This window comes from Cervus canadensis, chromosome 2, assembly GCF_019320065.1.
Source record: "Cervus canadensis isolate Bull #8, Minnesota chromosome 2, ASM1932006v1, whole genome shotgun sequence".
Taxonomy (NCBI): Eukaryota; Metazoa; Chordata; class Mammalia; order Artiodactyla; family Cervidae; genus Cervus; species Cervus canadensis.
Window position 1 is genome coordinate 8,189,347 of NC_057387.1, and position 18,249 is coordinate 8,207,595.

General features: G+C 45.8%; 1 protein-coding gene across 3 annotated transcripts; it reads left to right on the top strand.

The window, feature by feature from the left end:
* The first annotated feature begins 4,800 nt into the window (after positions 1 to 4,800).
* LOC122430774 (SLAM family member 9-like) lies at positions 4,801 to 16,345 on the top strand. Of its 3 annotated transcripts, none has more exons than XM_043451599.1 (7): positions 4,801 to 4,904; positions 10,561 to 10,902; positions 13,031 to 13,303; positions 13,585 to 13,685; positions 13,827 to 13,929; positions 14,032 to 14,298; positions 15,921 to 16,345. In XM_043451599.1, exons 1-7 carry the CDS (start codon positions 4,856 to 4,858, stop codon positions 15,992 to 15,994), a joined length of 1,209 nt encoding a protein of 402 aa, XP_043307534.1. In that variant the 5' UTR covers positions 4,801 to 4,855; the 3' UTR covers positions 15,995 to 16,345. The 3 variants fall into 3 exon arrangements, with proteins under 3 accessions (XP_043307534.1, XP_043307543.1, XP_043307525.1); XM_043451590.1 differs by adding an exon at positions 5,140 to 5,284 and having other exon boundaries at positions 4,838 to 4,904; positions 10,632 to 10,902; positions 13,585 to 13,929; XM_043451608.1 differs by lacking the exon at positions 13,031 to 13,303 and having other exon boundaries at positions 13,585 to 13,929.
* The last annotated feature ends 1,904 nt before the right edge of the window (positions 16,346 to 18,249 follow it).

Consider the following 18,249-nt stretch of genomic DNA (forward strand, 5'->3'; position numbering starts at 1 on the left):
TCCTCTGTTGTCCCCTTCTCCTCCTGCCCCCAATCCCTCCCAGCATCAGGGTCTTTTCCTATGAGTCAACACTTTGCATGAAGTGGCCAAAGTACTGGTGTTTCAGCTTCAGCATCAGTCCTTCCAATGAACACCCAGGACTGATCTCCTTTAGGATGGACTGGCTGGATCTCCTTGCAGTCCAAGGGACTCTCAAGAGTCTTTTCCAACACCATAGTTCAAAAGCATCAATTTTTTGGCGCTCAGCTTTCTTCACAGTCCAACTCTCACATCCATACATGACCACTGGAAAAACCATAGCCTTGACTAGATGGACCTTTGTTGGCAAAGTAATATCTCTGCTTTTTAATATGCTATCTAGGTTGGTCATAACTTTCCTTCCAAGGAGTAAGCATCTTTTAATTTTGTGGCTGCAGTCACAATCTGCAGTGATTTTGGAGACCCCCAAAATAAAGTCTGACACTGTTTCCACTGTCTCCCCATCTATTTCCCATGAGGTGATGGAACCAGATGCCATGATCTTCACTTTCTGAACGTTGAGCTTTAAACCAACTTTTTCATTCTCCTCTTTCACTTTCATCAAGAGGCTTTTTAGTTTCTCTTCACTCTCTGCCATGAGGGTGGTGTCATCTGCATATCTGAGGTTATTGATATTTCTCCCGGCAATCTTGATTCCAGCTTGAGCTTCTTCCAGCCCAGGGTTTCTCATGATGTACTCTGCATATAAGTTAAATAAGCAGGGTGACAATATACAGCCTTGATGTACTCCTTTTCCTATTTGGAGCCAATCTGTTGTTCCATGTCCAGTTCTAACTGTTGCTTCCTGACCTGCATACAGGTTTCTCAAGAGGCAGGTCAGGTGGTCTGGTATTCCCATCTCCTTCAGAATTTTCCACAGTTTATTGTGATCCACACAGTCAAAGGCTTTGGCATAGTCAATAAAACAGAAATAGATGTTTTTCTGGAACTCTTTTATTTTTTCAATCATCCAACAGATATTGGCAATTTGATCTCTGGTTCCTCTGCTTTTTCTAAAACCAGCTTGAACATCTGGAAGTTCTCAGCTGACGTATTGCTGAAGCCTGGCTTGGAGAATTTTGAGCATTACCTTACTAGAGTGTGAAATGAGTGCAATTGTGTGGTAGTTTGAGCATTCTTTGGGATTGCCTTTCTTTGGGATTGGAATGAAAACTGACCTTTTGCAGTCCTGTGGCCACTGCTGAGTTTTCCAAATTTGCTGGCATATTGAGTGCAGCACTTTCACAGCATCATCTTTCAGGATTTGAAATAGCTCAACTGGAATTCCATCACATCCACTAGCTTTGTTCATAGTGATGCTTTCTAAGGCCCACTTGACTTCACATTCCAGGATGTCTGGCTCTAGGTGAGTGATCACACCATTGTGATTATCTGGGTCTTGAAGATCTTTTTTGTACAGTTTTTCTGTGTATTCTTGCCACCTCTTCTTAATATCTTCTGCTTCTGTTAGGTCCATACCATTTCTGTCCTTTATTGAGGCCATCTTTGCATGAAATATTTCCTTGGTATCTCTAATTTTCTTGAAGAGATATCTAGTCTTTCCCATTCTGTTGTTTTCCTCTATTTCTTTGCATTGATCGCTGAGGAAGGCTTTCTTATCTCTCCTGGCTATTCTTTGGAACTCTGCATTGAAATGGGAATATCTTTCCTTTTTTCCTTTGCTTTTTGCTTCTCTTCATTTCACAGCTATTTGTAAGGCCTCCTCAGACAACCATTTTGCCTTTTTGCATTTCTTTTCCATGGGGATGGTCTTGATCCCTGTCTCCTGAACAATGTCATGAACCTCCGTCCATAGTTCATCAGGCACTCTGTCTATCAGATCTAGTCCCTTAAATCTATTTTTCACTTCCACAGTATAGTCATAAGGGATTTGATTTAGGTCATACCTGAATGGTCTAGTGGCTATCCCTACTTTCTTCAGTTTAAGTCTAAATTTGGCAATAAGGAGTTCATGATCTGAGCCACAGTCAACTCCTGGTCTTATTTTTGCTGACTGTATAGAGTGTCTCCATCTTTGGCTGCAAAGAATATAATCAATCTGATTTCATTATTGACCATCTGATGATGTCCATGTGTAGAGTCTTCTCTTGCGTTGTTGGAAGAGGATGTTTGCTATGACCAGTGAGTTCTCTTGGCAAAACTCTATTGGCCTTTGCCCTGCTTCATTCTGTACTCCAAGGCCAAATTTGCCTGTTACTCCAGGTGTAATAGAACATCTTTATTTGATGTTAGTTCTAGTTGGTCTCCTAGGTCTTCATAGATATGATCAACTTTAGCTTCTTCAGCATTGGTGGTAGGGGCATAAACTTGAATTACTGTGATGTTGAGTGGCTTGCCTTGGAAAGGAACCGAGGTCATTCTTTTGTTTCTGAGGTTGCACCCAAGTACTGCATTTCAGATTCGTTTGTTGATTATGAGGGCTACTCCATTTTTTCTTTGGGATTCTTGCCCGAAATAGTAGATATAATGGTCATCTGAATTAAATTTGCCCATTCCTGCCCATTTTAGCTCACTGATTCCTAAGATGTTGATGTTTTTTCTTAGCATCTGCTGTTTGACCATATTCAATTTACCTGCATTCATGAACCTAGCATTCCAGGTTCCTATGCAATACTGTTCTTTGTAACATCGGATTTTACTTTCATCATCAGACACATCCACAAGTGAGCATTATTTCTGCTTTGGCCCAGCTGCTTCATTCTTTCTGGGGCTTAGTAACTGTCCTCTGCTCTTCCCCTTTAGCATATTGGACACCTTCAGACCCGGGAGACTCATCTTTTGGTGTCATATTCTTTTGTCTTTTTATACAGTTCATGAAGTTCTCATGGCAAGTATACTGGAGTGGTTTGCCATTCCCTCCTCCAGTAGATCATGTTTTGTCAGAATTCCCCACTATGACCCGTCCACCTAGGGTGGCCCTGCATGACATGGCTCATAGCTTCACTGAGTTATGGAAGCCCCTTTGCCATGACAAGGCAGTGATCTGTGAATGGAATGAAGTCCTTAAGAGAATCAATTTATACATTTGTAAAATCAGTCAAATATTATCAAAAGTCACTAAAAAGGTTTGTTAAAAGTTTCTTGATTTGTAAATAGACCAACATGACTTGTAAGCTGAACTGGCCTTAAGGCTGACCAAGGTTTTTAATTTGTTTTTAATAAACTGAATATTAATTCTTAAAAACAATATAGCCTATGAATGATTTTCTATGCACTAAAACCATCTTTGGGGAAATAAATGGTAATGGGGGAATCTTATTGATTGGAAAGTAGTTTGCTAAGATCACAGGACTAGCAAGCAGCAGAGGCAGGACTCATATCATAAAGTTTCCCACCTATCCCACTGCATCCAATCCCCAGGCTAAGTCATCCACATCACTTTATTTTTCTATTGATGTGACTTTCTTTCCCACTGGCCTATGAGCAACATGCTTGCAGAGACTTCTTTTCATCTTTGAATCAGCAGTCTTAGTGCAATGCCTTGAAAAAATAAGTGAGGAGAATCCAGTGAGAGTAGCATCCTGGAGCACCCCCAAGAGCGGGTTTCAAGCAGGGAGGGTGGCAATATCTAACTCCACCAAGCAGTCACATAAGATAAGGGCCAAAGGGTCTATAGCATGTGACCAATGGGAGACCACTTGTGACCTTCTTAAAAACAGCATGGATTCTCTTCAAGTCTTGTCAGGACATATAGCCACCATACACTGACTACTAGGGAGATGCTTGTCAAAATTTGAGAAGTAAGGGAGCCAACAGGGGACACTAGTCAAATCACATCCTCACGGAGATGTCAGCGGAGTTTGCATAGCCTCACAAAGCCATCAGGACTCTTAGGTGTGGAGAAGAGGGGAGGGATCTCTATACCTGCCCCAGTTCTACCTTTTCCCTCCATCCACCCACGGATCAGGACTTTTAAGACAACTCCCTCAATCATACCACCAACAGGTCAAGAGAGCAAGATAATATCTGGTAGTCCTTCATGGTTGGAGGTAGAGGTGGGCCTAAAAGTCTTTTCTCCTGGATCCTTCCAGCCTTCTTTGTGTGCTAAAGAAGGTACAGTATGTAGGAACTAAATTCATATTATATGCTGATACTGAGCTAGTCACTAGGAACTAAAGGATGAAAAAGGTAGACCCTACCTTCAAGGAGCTGAGAGTATACTGGGGAAAGAGTATTCAAGTAAGCAGACTTTTATGGTAAGCAAGGTGGATATAACCATAGAGGTGAATAGGAGGAAACTGAGAGGCCCTGAAGAGGGCACCTGTTCTAGCCTGGGGTTTCAGGGAAGTCTTTCCCGAGGTGGGCACAACTTTAATGGGGGAATGGGAGGGTGTTGGAGAAAGGTGAGCTAGGTGGCAGGGACTAGGGTAGTCCAGTAAACCAAGTTGCAGCAACCATTTCCAGCAGTAAGAAATTGTGTGTGGGGAGTCTTAGATGGTAGACTTGGTGATGGAACATGAGACCAAGCTCAAGACGGGAAGCCAGCAGATCCTGAAGGATTTTGTCCTCCAGGACTGTGACCTCAATTAGACTTTAGCATATAAAGGGTGGGGGACCTTGGAAGGGTTTAAAGCAAGGCTTAGACATTGTCAGCTTTGGCTTTTAAATAGCTCACTCTGCTGCTTCTCATGCTTCTTTCTTTCACGTCCGTTTATTTTTACATCCTGTGACTCAAAAGCTACATGTGATTATAGTGAGCTCTAAAAATAGGAAATGAAAAAAATAAAATAAATAAAAACGGGAAGTGTCTGTGGGCTGACATTTACATGCACATGGCCCATTGGCCGTCCTGAGGCGGGCCAGTCTGCTGAATAGGATGGGTATTTTTCTCCTGTGGTCCTTGCTCCTCCTTGGTCTTCTCACTGGTGAGTCTGTCCCTGCCACTACCTCCCAGGCACCTCTACCTCCTTGCACATTGAGTTTCTCTAGCAATAGGTCATTTTCACTGAAGATGTTGCTTTACTGGGAGCCAGACTGTGTGTATGTGCTTGTGTATGTGTTTGGGGGTGGGGGGGGGGGGAATAGTGTGTGTGAGGTGTGTGTACTATCATCCCAGATCATGCAAATTCTGATTGTGTCTTGTCACTCTCACACTGCTAGTGAGTCACAGGGAGCCTGGACGTCCCCAGACAGACTGAAGCTGGGGACTTGAGATAGAGGATCTGCCACAGTCAGTTCTGGGAGCTCGTCTGCATCTTGCCATCTCAAGCATGATCATCTCATGCCTCTCTTCCCTTCCGCCCCTGTGAGTCACCTTCATTGTGAATTGGGCTTTCCTGTCCCACAAATGACATCAGTAGGTGATCTCGAACCTAGCACCTTGTGACAGGTCCGGTCCTTCTGAGTTCTTACTGCTCCTTCCCCTGCCCCCAAGGACCTGAGTGCTGGCAGAAGACAGGCTGGGGAACTGAAGGCCAGGGAAACAGAGCTTCTGAGAAACCCACAGCGAGGGGCCAGGCTCTGCTTTATTTTTATTTATTTATTTTTAATTTTTATTTTATTTTATTTTATTAGTTGGAGGCTAATTACTTCACAACATTTCAGTGGGTTTTGTCATACATTGATATGAATCAGCCACAGAGTTACACGTATTCCCCATCCTGATCCCCCCTCCCACCTCCCTCTCTACCCGATTCCTCTGGGTCTTCCCTGTGCACCAGGCCCGAGCACTTGTCTCATGCATCCCACCTGGGCTGGTGATCTGTTTCACCATAGATAATATACATGCTGTTCTTTCAAAACATCCCACCCTCACCTTCTCCCACAGAGTTCAAAAGGCTCTGCTTTTTAGTCATCCGAGTTTCAGTCTTTCACTTTCATTCTCCTTCAGGAGGAAAGCAGCTTGTTTAGTTATCGGGGTCACCTGGCTTCAGGGTGGCCCCCACCCTAGCCTTTAGTCTGTGCCCTAAGCCTGCCATAGAATCCCTTAGAGGTGTTTAAAACTTGGAAGTTTATAAAGAACTTTTACTCAAATTTAAAATAGTCTGATTCCCCCAACAATCTTGTGGTATAGATAAGGCAGAGAGTATTATGCTCACTTTACAGAAGATGAACTGAGATATGAGGTGACACCTTCTGGCACACAGCTGGTGATCTGTGAGAATGAAAGTCAGTGCACCTGTGGGAATGCAGAAGCAACAAGGAAACTCAGAACCATACTGTCTCCAACCAAATTCACAGAATTGAAACTCAGACAACAGATTCCTGTCAGGTTCCCTTTGCCGCCACTTTCCTGTCCTCCCACAGAGTAAATGAATGAATGAGCGTCCCTTCCTCCATGGTGTCCAGGTCAGGCCCTTGGAGATCATTGTCCATGGGGGCATCCTTTGGGCACATGACAAAGAAATGGGTGAGACAGATCTTGCCTTAAAAAAGAAATGTTCGTATTTCTTGGGCTCAGTTCCAGAAATATCTATTGAGGCCTCTCGTGTGTTGGCCCTGTGCTGTGTGTGATGGGGTAGAGGTGAGTGGTACACAGCGGGGAATGAGGTGGGGTACAGTCCTGCTGTTGGCAGCACAGGGTAGTTGACAGAGCTTTGGGGGCAGGCGAACTTGGGTTTCATGTGGACTCTGCTGCTTCCAATAGCCAGTGACTCTGGGCAAGTAGGCTTTTTAAGCTCTTTGAGTCTCATGGCCTTCATCTGTGTAGTGGGAATAAGAATATGGACCTTACTAGACTGCTGTGAAGGTTAAATAAAATAATGTGCTTAATGCATTTGGCACAGTGTCTGGCACCGAGGATTCATGTCCTGAGCTGATCCCTTTCTGTCTCTTTCCCTCACTTGAATCCAGATACAGGATTCAGAAAAGGGAGCTCTGCACACATCCCACTGCACCTAGCCACTCGGCTAAACCATCAGCCTTACTCTAATGTTCAGATAACTAATTTCCTTCTACCTTCTCCTCTCCTTGGGGAACTCATGAGCTATGGGGAAAGACAAACAGCACAGCTACTTGTGTGAAGCAGAATGAAGTAAGCCAACAAACAAGCCAACAAAAAGCACAGTTCAGTTCAGTTCAGTCGCTCAGTCACGTCCGACTCTTTCTGATCCCATGAGCCACAGCAGGCCAGGCCTCCCTGTCCATCACCAACCCCCAGAGCCTGCTCAAACTCATGTCCATTGAGTCAGTGATGCCACCCAGCCATCTCATCCTCTGTTGTCCCCTTCTCCTCCCACCTTCAATCTTTTCCAGCGTTAGGGTCTTTTCCAATGAGTCAGTTCTTCACATCAGGTGGCCTAAGTATTGGAGTTTCAGCTTCAGCATCAGTCCTTCCAATGAACACCCAGGACTGATCTCCTTTAGGATGGACTGGTTGAATCTCCTTGCAGTCCAAGGGACTCTCAAGAGTCTTCTCCAACACCACAGTTCAAAAGCATCAATTCTTCAGCGCTCAGCTTTCTTCACCGTCCAACTCTCACATCCATACATGTCTACTGAAAAAACCATAGCTTTGACTAGATGGACTTCTGTCGGCAAAGTAATGTCTCTGCTTTTTCATCTGCTATCTAGGTTGGTCATAGCTTTTCTTCCAAGGAGCAAGCGTCTTTTAATTTCATGGCTTCAGTCACCCTCTGCAGTGCTTTTGGAGCCCAAGAAAATAAAGTCTGTCACTATTTCCATTTCCCCCCTATCTATTTGCCATGAAGTGATGGGACTGGATGCCATGATCTTAGTTTTTTGAATGTTGAGTTTTTAGCCAGTTTTTCCACGCTCCTCTTCACTTTCAACAAGAGGCTCTTTAGTTCTTCTTTGCTTTCTGCCATAAGGATGGTGTCATCTGCATATCTGAGATTATTGATATTTTTCCCAGAAATCTTGATTCCAGCTTGTGCTTCATCCAGCCTGGCATTTCACATGATGTACTCTGCATATAAGTTAAATAAGTAGGGTGACAATATACAGCCTTTCCCAATTTGGAGCCAGTCTGTTGTTCCATGTCCAGTTCTAACTGTTGCTTCTTGACCTGCATACAGATTTCTCAAGAGGCAGATCAGGTGGTCTGGTATTCCCATCTCTTGAAGAATTTTCCACGGTTTGTTGTGATACACACAGTCAAAGGCTTTGGCGTGGTTAATAAAGCAGAAGTAGATATTTTCCTGGAATTCACTAGCTTTTTTGATGAGCCAGTGGATGTTGGCAATTTGATCTCTGGTTCCTCTGCCTTTTCTAAATCCAGCTTGAACTTCTGGAAGTTCTCGGTTCATGTACTATTGAAGCCTGGCTTGGAGAAATTTGAGCATTACTTTGCTAACATGTGAAATGAGTGCAATTGTATTGTAGTTTGAACATTCTTTGGCATTGCTTTTCTTTGAAATTGGACTGAAAACTGACCTTTTCCAGTCCTGTGGTCACTGCTGAGTTTTACAAATTTGCTGGCATATTGAGTGAAGCACTTTAACAGCATCATCTTTTAGGATTTGAAACAGCTCAACTGGAATTCCATCACCTCCCCTAGCTTTGTTCCTAGTGATGCTTCCATAGGCTGAAGGAAACTGGGAGGAAGGCATGGCTGGACTAGAAGTATGGAGCTCAGCTAAGGCCCCAGAAAGGAAGCAGCACTTGAACTAAGCTTAAGGAATCATGGTACTCAAGGGTGAGCATAGCTCCTTGATCAAAGGTGGGATTCTTCCAGGCTGGACTGCAGGTTCTGGGCCAACTTGGGACAGGAAGATCCATCTGGTGTCAGCACTCCCTTGGCATGCTTCCAGTCAACTTGCACATTCTTCCAAGTGGAACCAGAAGAGCTGCATGGGAAGAAGGAGCACCAGGTTATAGGGTGGATTCTGTGGTGAGCACCTAGGACACTGCATGTCCCCCAGGGTGGAGTGCCCACTCTCACAGCACAGCAAGCTCTCTCCTACTCCTCATCACCACAACTACTGTCACAGGACTTCTCAGTTCAACTTTCAGCACAAAAACCTCACCACATGGTTCAGAATTGGTGATGTAGCCAGTACTTCTGGATTCCAGTTTGAATCAGGACCTGCATCCCTCAATGGGCCAGGCATCGTTTTCTCTTTAAACAGCTATGCAGCAGACCTGAGTCAGTTTCAGACTTTCTGCCTCCTGGGACTGCATGCCAGTGTTATAAAAATGGAGATGGGTTGCACTACTTGGAGTGGATTCTTTTTTAAAATATATATATTTCTCTATAAGAGTGCTAACTAGTTTTGGTGAGGATGCAAAAAGATGAAGGCACCAACTTACTTCAGTGACATTGAAAGAGTGAGTGACTGTTAGTTGCTCAGTCGTGTCTGACTCTTTTTGACCCCGCGGACTATAGACCGCTGGGTTCCTCTGCCCAGGGAACTCTCTAGGCAAGAATACTAGAGTGGGTTGCCATTCCCTTCTCCGGGGGATCTTCCTGACCCAAAGAGCGAACTCAGGTCTCCTGCATTGCAGGCAGATTCTTTACCATCTGAGGCACCAGGGAAGCCCTCAGTGACATTAAGTATCTTGAATAATACCATAGTGAGGTATTTACATGATTATCTCATTTAACACAAAACCCTGGATGATGGCAACCCTGTTTCACAGGTTAGAAAACTTGGACTCAGAGAGATTAAGTAACTTGCCTAAGATGGCACAGCTAGCACTTGGTAGAGCAAGGGTTTGAACTCAGGCAGTCTGACTAGCACCCTGGAGTTACACTCTTCTCTCAAGTGCATTATAGGCTGGTATCCAAATGTTTGTCCCTCTCACCATGCTTAATGTGGGCTGGCCAGCACAACACTAGCCCTCCTGCTCTAGAAAGATATGTTCCCAGATTCTCACTGTGCCTGAGAGAAGCTGGCTTTTGTCTCAGAAGTGGACAAATAAGCAATTATGGGGGATGCTGCAAGGCAATTCTTGCCTGGATGCAACTGGGCTGGGTGATTTCTGTTCCTTTTCCCTGAACTGTCAAGAGATGGACTCACAGAAACAGTAGAGATTATCCACCTCCCTCCCCCAACACCAGGGCCCCCCCCCCCCAAGGATTTTGCTTAGTCTCCAGGACACTTAGTACCTGCAACCTTTAGGACAGCCTTCATTGATTATTTCCTTATATGTTAATTAATTGATATAAATGTGGAAGGAAACCATTGTGGTGGGGTGGTGGTTGTTTTTCAGTCACTGCCATATCCGACTCTTTGCGACCCCAAGGACTTCAGCACACCAGGCTTCCCTGTCTTCTACTACCTCCCAGAATTTGCTCAAACTCATGTCTTTTGAGTCGGTGATGGACTTTTCATCCTCTTACATACCCTCTCCTTTTGCCCTCAATCCTTCCCACCATCAGGGACTTTTCCAATGAGCTGGCTCTTCGCATCAGGTGGCCAAGGTATTGGAGCTTCAGCTTCTGCATCAATCCCTCTTGAGTTCGAGTTCTGTCTATAACTAGCAATGTCTTGAGCAAGGCACCTAAATTCTGTGGGTCTCTGTTTTCTCACCTATAAAATAGGAATACTGATCATGACCCTGCCTCTCCCTCAGGCCTGTTGTGAGCCTTCAATGTAACAGGCTGTTCTCTGTCTGCAGGACCAGGGGCTTCCAGAGCCCCCATGGTGGTAACTGGGACCCTGGGGGGCTCTGTCACTTTGCCCCTGCAGCTGCAGGATGGACAGCAGGTGGAGAGCATCTCCTGGGTATGTCGCTCGGTCCCCGGGGCAATAGCCACGGTGACCTTGGTAGAAGCTGGAGGACCAGACACCTTTCACCAGGCGGAATCACGGTACTGGGGTCGTTTGAGTGTGGTGGGCCCAGAACGCTCCCTGCAGATCAGCCACCTGAGTTGGGCAGATGCGGGGTCCTACCGAGCCCACATTAATCTTCAGAGCTCCCGCGTCACCCACACCAGGGAGTACAGCCTGCATGTCTATGGTGAGTGTCCGGGGTATGGCAACAGGTGTGTGTGTGTGTGACGCCTGTCTTTCAGTCACTTTTATAGCCTTTCCCACTTCCCTTTTAGAAACAATTATAATTTTCTTTCTAATTATGAGACTAACATGTGCTTAACTGAGAAAAACATGGAAAGTAGAGTTGCCTGGGAGAATATCCTAAAAAATGTTGATGGCTGGGATGTGTCCCAGACCAACTGAAGTAGAATCCCTGTGTTTGGGCAGAGAATGGGATTTCTGCCACAACTGACTTGTGAGGTCTCGAGCTTCCTCCTTACTAAAATAGAACATTACCTTTTGTGAGAATAAAATTCACGGCAAAGAGCTTTGTAAAGCTCTGTGCAGATGTAGGAGAACACTGCTATCATATTCCTCAAGGAAATGTCAGTGATTGTTTTAGCAGGGGAAACTACAAAATAGACAGTTGGGCAGGGGTGCCAGGCACACACAGCAGCAATATTGGCCAGTGGAGACACAGTCAGGTACTTTTAGATTTAGCCTGCTTATGTAGAGAGGGAGAGGGGCCGAAGGTCTCAGATCCCTGGGTCCTCATCCCACAGCCCAGAAAGGATGACACCAAGGCTAAAGGGGCCAGATGACCATAATGGGAGTTGCTGAGAAGCCAATTCTAGACTGCAGATAAGTTTCATAGTCAGCAGCTCTGTTCTGTGGGGATGGAGCAGAAAGCCTGGGACTTCAACACAAAAACAGTCTCATGACAGCCTCCCAGGAGGAACCAGTGGGAGGCCTGTGGGAGATGGCTCCAAGGAAATGCCTCACAGGCCACCCACCTCTCATGTTCTGGGAGGATCACAAGGCCTTTGCAAGACTTGGATTAGCTGTGCTTCGAAGTCTTTGCCTGAGGGACAAGGTTGCCGTGGATGGCAAGTTCACCAGGCAAGGTCATCAGGATGCTGTGGCCGGAAGGTACCAATGAAAAGTGAGGATGGACACAGGAATATGAGTGATTGTGGGAAAGTGGAGAACCTTCTCATACAATTTCCTGGGTTATGGAACAGAGAATATTCCTATTATTAATAGATGAAGGTTTTTTTTTTTTTTTTAAACTTGGGTTGACAGAATTGCCCTGGTCAGGTTCACATGATTGGGATGAAAGCATTTCTGTCATAAATTGTCTTGGAGTGACTGTTGCCCACTCCTCAGACAGAGCAAGGGAACACTGGGTGGAGGGCTGTTTGGACCTGGGGTAGGGCTGTTCACCCAGAGATGGTGGGAGAGCACCTCTCACTGTGCTGATGGCCGTTCTGGTAGGACGAGCTCAGTGTGGATTCTGAGCAGGATATAAGGCTGTGCTAATGGATCAGCGTTGGGGTCTTCCAGAGACGGTTTCTGGGGCAACAGTGATGAAAAAAGCCCAGATTTTCATGCTTCACAGGGCATTTCCCAAGTCACTGTTGTCCCATGACAGCTTTGCTGGCAGGTAGGAAAGTGCAAGTGGCTCAGTCATGTCCAACTCTTTGTGACCCCATGGACTTTACAGTCCATGGAATTCTCCAGGCCAGAATACTGGAGTGCATAGCCTTTCCCTTCTCCAGGGGATCTTCCCAACCCAGGGGTGGAACCCAGGTCTCCCGCATGGCAGGCGATTCTTTACCAGCTGAGCCAGCAGGGAAGCCCAGGTAGGAAAAGGGGTTTGTATTTCTAGGCTAAGGAGATAGACAGCATATTAAAAATCAGAGACATTAGCTTGCCAACAAAAGTCTATCTAGTCAAAGCTACGGTTTTTACAGTAGTCATGTATGGATGTGAGAGTTGGACCATAAAGAAAGCTGAGCAGCAAAGAATTGATGCTTCTGAACTGTGGTGTTGGAGAAGACCCTCGAGGGTCCCTTGGGCTGCAAGGAGATCAAACCCATCAATGAAGCTTCTACTTCATACTATTGTTCCAAGAATCAGAGGAGATATTAAGTGACATGTCTTATAAAGCCCCAAGCTCTAGAATGGATGTGGGCAGATTCTACCTCTGTTGTTTCTTATGTGTATTCAGGGTGGTGCAGGGTCTTGGTGGCAGCACTTTCTACTTCTGCCCCATGAAGGGAAGGTCCAGAGCAGTTTCCCAGTGCTCAGTTGGTTCTTTTTTTGACACACAGAGCAACTGGCCCAGCCCCGTGTCACAGTGAGCACCAGGATTAGTGGGAATGGATACTGTCTCATCATCCTGACATGCGTGGCAGAGAGCAGAGGAGGTGCTGTGACCTACAGCTGGACACCTCTGGGACCCCAGACTGCTGTGTCCCATGGAGGGTCTGTCCTCAGTGTCACCTTGAGGCCTGGGGACAGTGCTCTGAACTTTACCTGCATGGTCAAGAACCCAGTCAGTAACAGTAGCTCCCTTCCCATCTTGGTGCAGCCTTCATGCACAGGTACCTGGAATCCAAGCATGTACCCTGCTTGATAGCTCTGAAATGGAAGGTGGAGGAAGGAGTCTGGTCCCCTTCAGGCCCCGAGGAGAAAAGCAAACAGTCAAGAGACAGTGGGTGGGCCAGGGTGTGTCCGAGTGGTCGGGGAGAGGGAGGAGACCCACTGGAGTTGAGGGGGAGCCTGGAGGGATCTGGGCAGGAGGGGCTGGCTGGGACCTGTGGCTGCCCTGAGCGGGCAGGGAGGCCCTGATGCAGAAGCTGTGGTTTTCTCTCTCCATCTGCAGGGCCAGGAATCCTGGGCGGAAAGGAATCAGTAGGGGAGACAGTGATCGGCACCCTTGGGAAGTCAGCCACTCTGCCCCTGGAGGTCCCAGTGGGGCAAGAGGTAGAAAAGGTTACCTGGAGCTCTCGAGGGCTTGTTGCTATTTTGCGACCAGGACCAGCAGGGGAACCAATCCTGGTTGCTGGGACTCAGGGACCCTACAGTCAGCGACTGAGCATCCCCCGCCACAACTACTCTCTTCAGATCAGCTCCCTGAGGCTGCAGGACTCCGGCCCCTATCAAGCCTGGATAACTCTGCATAGTCCCCCAATCAACATCACCAAGGATTTCATCCTGCATGTCTATGGTGAGGGGGTGAGAGGGCTTACATTTGAACTTGACCTTCCCTCTCTGCTGCTTGGCCAGGCTGGAGCCTTCTCATAGCTTGAACCTTCCCTTCTTGGCACAGAGAGACTGCAGGAGCCCAAAATCACAGCCAGCTCTCAGATCATGAAGGATGGGACCTGCTTCATCACCCTCATCTGTTCGCTGGACCAGCCTGGAGAGGATGTTCAGTACAGCTGGGACCCCCGGGGCCATGGGGCAGTTGTGTCACATGGGGGCACCACTCTCAGCGTCTCCTGGAGATCTGGGGTCAGCGACAGCTATCACTGTACAGTGAAGAACCCCATCAGCCAGAGCTCCAGCTCCATCCCTGTCAGGCCCCTCTGCTCAGGTAACCGCTTGCTTCTGAGAACCCTTCTCTCCCAATCCAGATTCTCAGCATGCCTGCCTGCCTTCCTCGGGGTTCTGGGAATGACTGAAGAAAAGGAGGGCTGGATTAGTTTGCAACAGGGAGTATCTCTGGGGTGGCAGGAGGTGAGAACTCTGGAGCTCTGCCCACCTTCTGTCGGCCCTGTGCCTAGGCAAGCGGCAGGCTCAGCTGGGTAATGGCTCATTCCTGGGACTCCCCGAGGAAAGTTGCTTCACTCACCACATTCAGTCCTGCAGAGCCCCTGGAGGAGGGGCCCCAGACCTCCTTGCCTGTGTCCTCTTTGCTTGCAAAGCTTCTGCCCTTCTCCTTGCCTGTAACTGCTCTGAGAGGGCAATGGGGCTGTGTTCCTCTGGTGGGCAAGGGTGGCTTCTCCTGGCCTCCACAGGCCACGGCAGGAAACCACCTGAGTCCCAACACACCTGTCCCTCTCGTCTTCTCCAATGACTTCTGAAGCTGTTGTCTCTGCTTCCTGTCCCTGGTTCCTCACCAACCATCCACTCTTCAACTTCTTGTGGCTGGTTTGTCCCAGTGGCATCCTGATGGCTGAGCTCGTGGGTTACTCCTCAATTGTTATCCCTGACCTGCTTTCTTTAGCCACTGGGCAGCTCTCTCCTGGACTTTTTCTCTCCAGTCACCATCCTTTTCAGGACTGATGCTGTCCTTTGCCCAGGCCTCTTCCTGCATCTCTTCTTTGCTTCTTGTTGCCAAAGGGAGAAGTCAGTCAGTCAGTCAGTTCAGTTGCTCAGTTGTGTCCAACTCTTTGAGACCTCAGGAGTCGCAGCATGCCAGGCCTCCCTGGCATTATTTAGAACTCTTATCTTCCCCATGCTACCTGCCCTTGCCCACACCTTCCTTGCTTCACATATTCTTCAGCTGGTCTCCTAACGTCTCTCCCCTCCCAATCACTCTCCTGATTGTGCTGCTAGGGGAATTCTAAATGAAAGAAATGCTTGTGTTTCTTTTCTGCTTAAAACACTATGGTGTCTGCCCAGTATGTAAAGTATAAATATTTTAGCACCTCTTTGGTCATAAGCAACACACATTTACAGAGCATTTTTACGGCCTATGTTGTTCTAGTCATTGAAGATATGGTGAAGAAGAGATCTGGATAAATTTCCACCCCTTGGGGAACTCACAGTCATCACCACCTTTAGCTAACTCTAGTAAATGACTTTAGAAGAAAACTGAACATGCTGTAAAATGGCCTTTGTGCATGTGTCTGTCTCCTCAATTGAATCATGACAAAGCCCATGCTTATCTTTCTCTGCACCTCCAATACTCAGCTTGTAATGGATGTTTAAATTGTGAATTTGACAAGTATTTAAGGGCAGTCTGTGCTGGGTGTAATGGGACACAAGAAAAAAGGATAATTGGTTTCAGACATTAGCATTCTCCCTCCCTGTGGGGCCTGGAGGATATTGCAACTCCATCCCCAGATACAGCTTCCTCAAGGGGCTTCTAGCCCCGCCCTGCACCTCTGACTTTTCCTCCTGGAAAACTCCTCCCCCTGTTTCTCTGTCTTCCTATTTCTTTCCTTCTCTTCCTTTTACCCAACTCCTAACCTGTGATCATTGTTAATTCAGGTTCCTTCCTACCCTGCTGCCTGAGGAAAGAGTTTCTTCTCTTTTTGATCCTGGGAGCTTTGCAGATTAAATAGATTTGAACTTGACATGTGGAAAAGCCAAGAATAGGAAGCGAAAAGAAGGTCACTCTGTGAAACACAGATAAGGAAGTCTACACAGAGAAAGAAAGAGTGTGACCTGATACCCGAATCTCCAGGTGTGAGAGAGAAACACTTGTGCTGATTAAAGCATGAAACCGGTTTTGTTTGCAAACTGAGTTCAAAGCAATGAAGAAACAGCTACATATTTTCTGTTGAAAACCATCTGCTTATGTTTTGTTTAATTGTGTTTTAACATGTTCAGAAAGAAAAGAGGCTTATTCAATTTAAGAAAAATTGAATGATTTGAAATATAATATGTAATGATAATAAAATTGTTAAAAATTGTGCATAGATATTATTTTTTGTTAAAATTTATGTAAATGGGCTCAGAGGGCCCAGATTCAACTTAAATTTTGTCTCCTTGGAGCATTCTTTCACCACCTTATTTAAGCAAATCTCCCTGGGTCATTGTACCCAGTTGGTTTTGTCAAATTATCACAATTTGTAAGTATATATTAACTTGTTAGTTTACTTGTTTTTTGTCTGTCTCCCCCACAAGACATTCAGCCATTGAGGGTTCTTGGCTTATGGTAGATATTTTAATATATATATTTTTAAACACATGAATGACTAGATGGATCAGAGTTGAGAACATTCTCTTTAAGATTTGAGGACTATTAGGAAGTTTCATAAAAATTGGAGTCCTATATGATTATGTGTTTTTTTCCTTTCTGCTTTTCATAAAAGGAAGAAGAAAATGGAATCTTTAGCCTAAAATTTCCTTGAGTGTTCAATAGCTAGCAAAAGAAGGAAGTTGAAGCTTTTGACAGAAAGCTGCTTTGAAGTGCTAAATAGATTGCTCTAGAGTTTGAACCATGTGCAAACAATGGAGCCAAAAGTATAATTTAGGTGAGAGAATGACCCTGAACATCTCTTTTTTCACTCTCAACTGATTACTTTAGTTCCTACTTCACTTACAATGGGGGTTGGCATACTCCATCCGTTACAAAGATTCTAGTAAAGTAGTTGGTGATACATCCTGAAATATAAATAGATAGCCAAGAACACAAGATATTTGAGGAAAACTGTGAAAGAGAGTCTCCAAACAAACAAAATCAATTAAAAAAAGAAAAAAGAAAAAAACTTGAAATCAAGAGAATGCAGGGAGCAGGAGAAAAAAAAAATACCCCCGCCAAATCTGTATTTAATATTCTTAGAAACATGAGAAGATATTACATTTTTAAAAAGGAATAGAATGGAGCATAATAGAGTAGGAAGACCCTGAACTCTCTTCCTCCCATAAAGAAAGAAAGAAAGTTAAGTCGCTCAGTCGTGTCCAACCCTTTGCTACCCCGTGGACTGTAGCTCACCAGGCTCCTCCATCCATGGGATTCTCCAGGCAAGAATACTGGAGTGGGTTGCCATTTCCTTCTCCAGGGGATCTTCTGGACCCAGGGATCTACCCCAGGTCTCCCGCATTGCAGTCAGATGCTTTAACCTCTGAGCCATGAGGTAAGCTCATGGGCACACAAATTATAACTATTTACAGAGAACTATCAATGAGAAGGGGCTTCCCTGGTAGCTCAGACGGTAAAGCATCTGCCTACAATGTGGGAGACCCGGGTTCCATCCCTGGGTCAGGAAGATCCCCTGGAGAAGAAAATGGCAACCCACTCCAGTATTCATGCCTGGAAAAGCCCATGGACCGAGGAACCTGGGAGGCTACAGTCCATGGGGTCACAAAGAGTCGGACATGACTGAGCGACTTCACTTCACTTCATCAATGAGAAAAGCTGGAAGACTAGCAGAAAAGATTTTCTACAACTAAAGAGACAAAGAAGTAGCCACAGTGAGACACGGTATAGTCAAGACCAGTATCCTCAGTTAGACCATCCACAAATGGGAGGACAATTGCAATTACAAAGGTTCTCCCCAGGGAGTGAGTGGTCTGAGCCCCATGTCCGGATTCCCAGAGCAGAGGTCCTGCACTGGGAAGATGAGCCCCCAGATGTTTGGCTTTGAAGATCACTGGGGCTTACTTGTGGGAGAGCCAGAGAGCTGTGGCGAATAGAGACTCCACTCTTTAAAAAAAATTTAAACTTTACTTATTAATTTTTATTGAAATATAGTCAGTTACAATATTGTGCTAGTTTCAGGCATACAGCAAAGTGGTTTATCACCCCCTACCTTCTCCTTTGGTAACCGAAAGTTTGTGTTCTATGTCTGTGAATATGCTTCTGTTTTGTAAA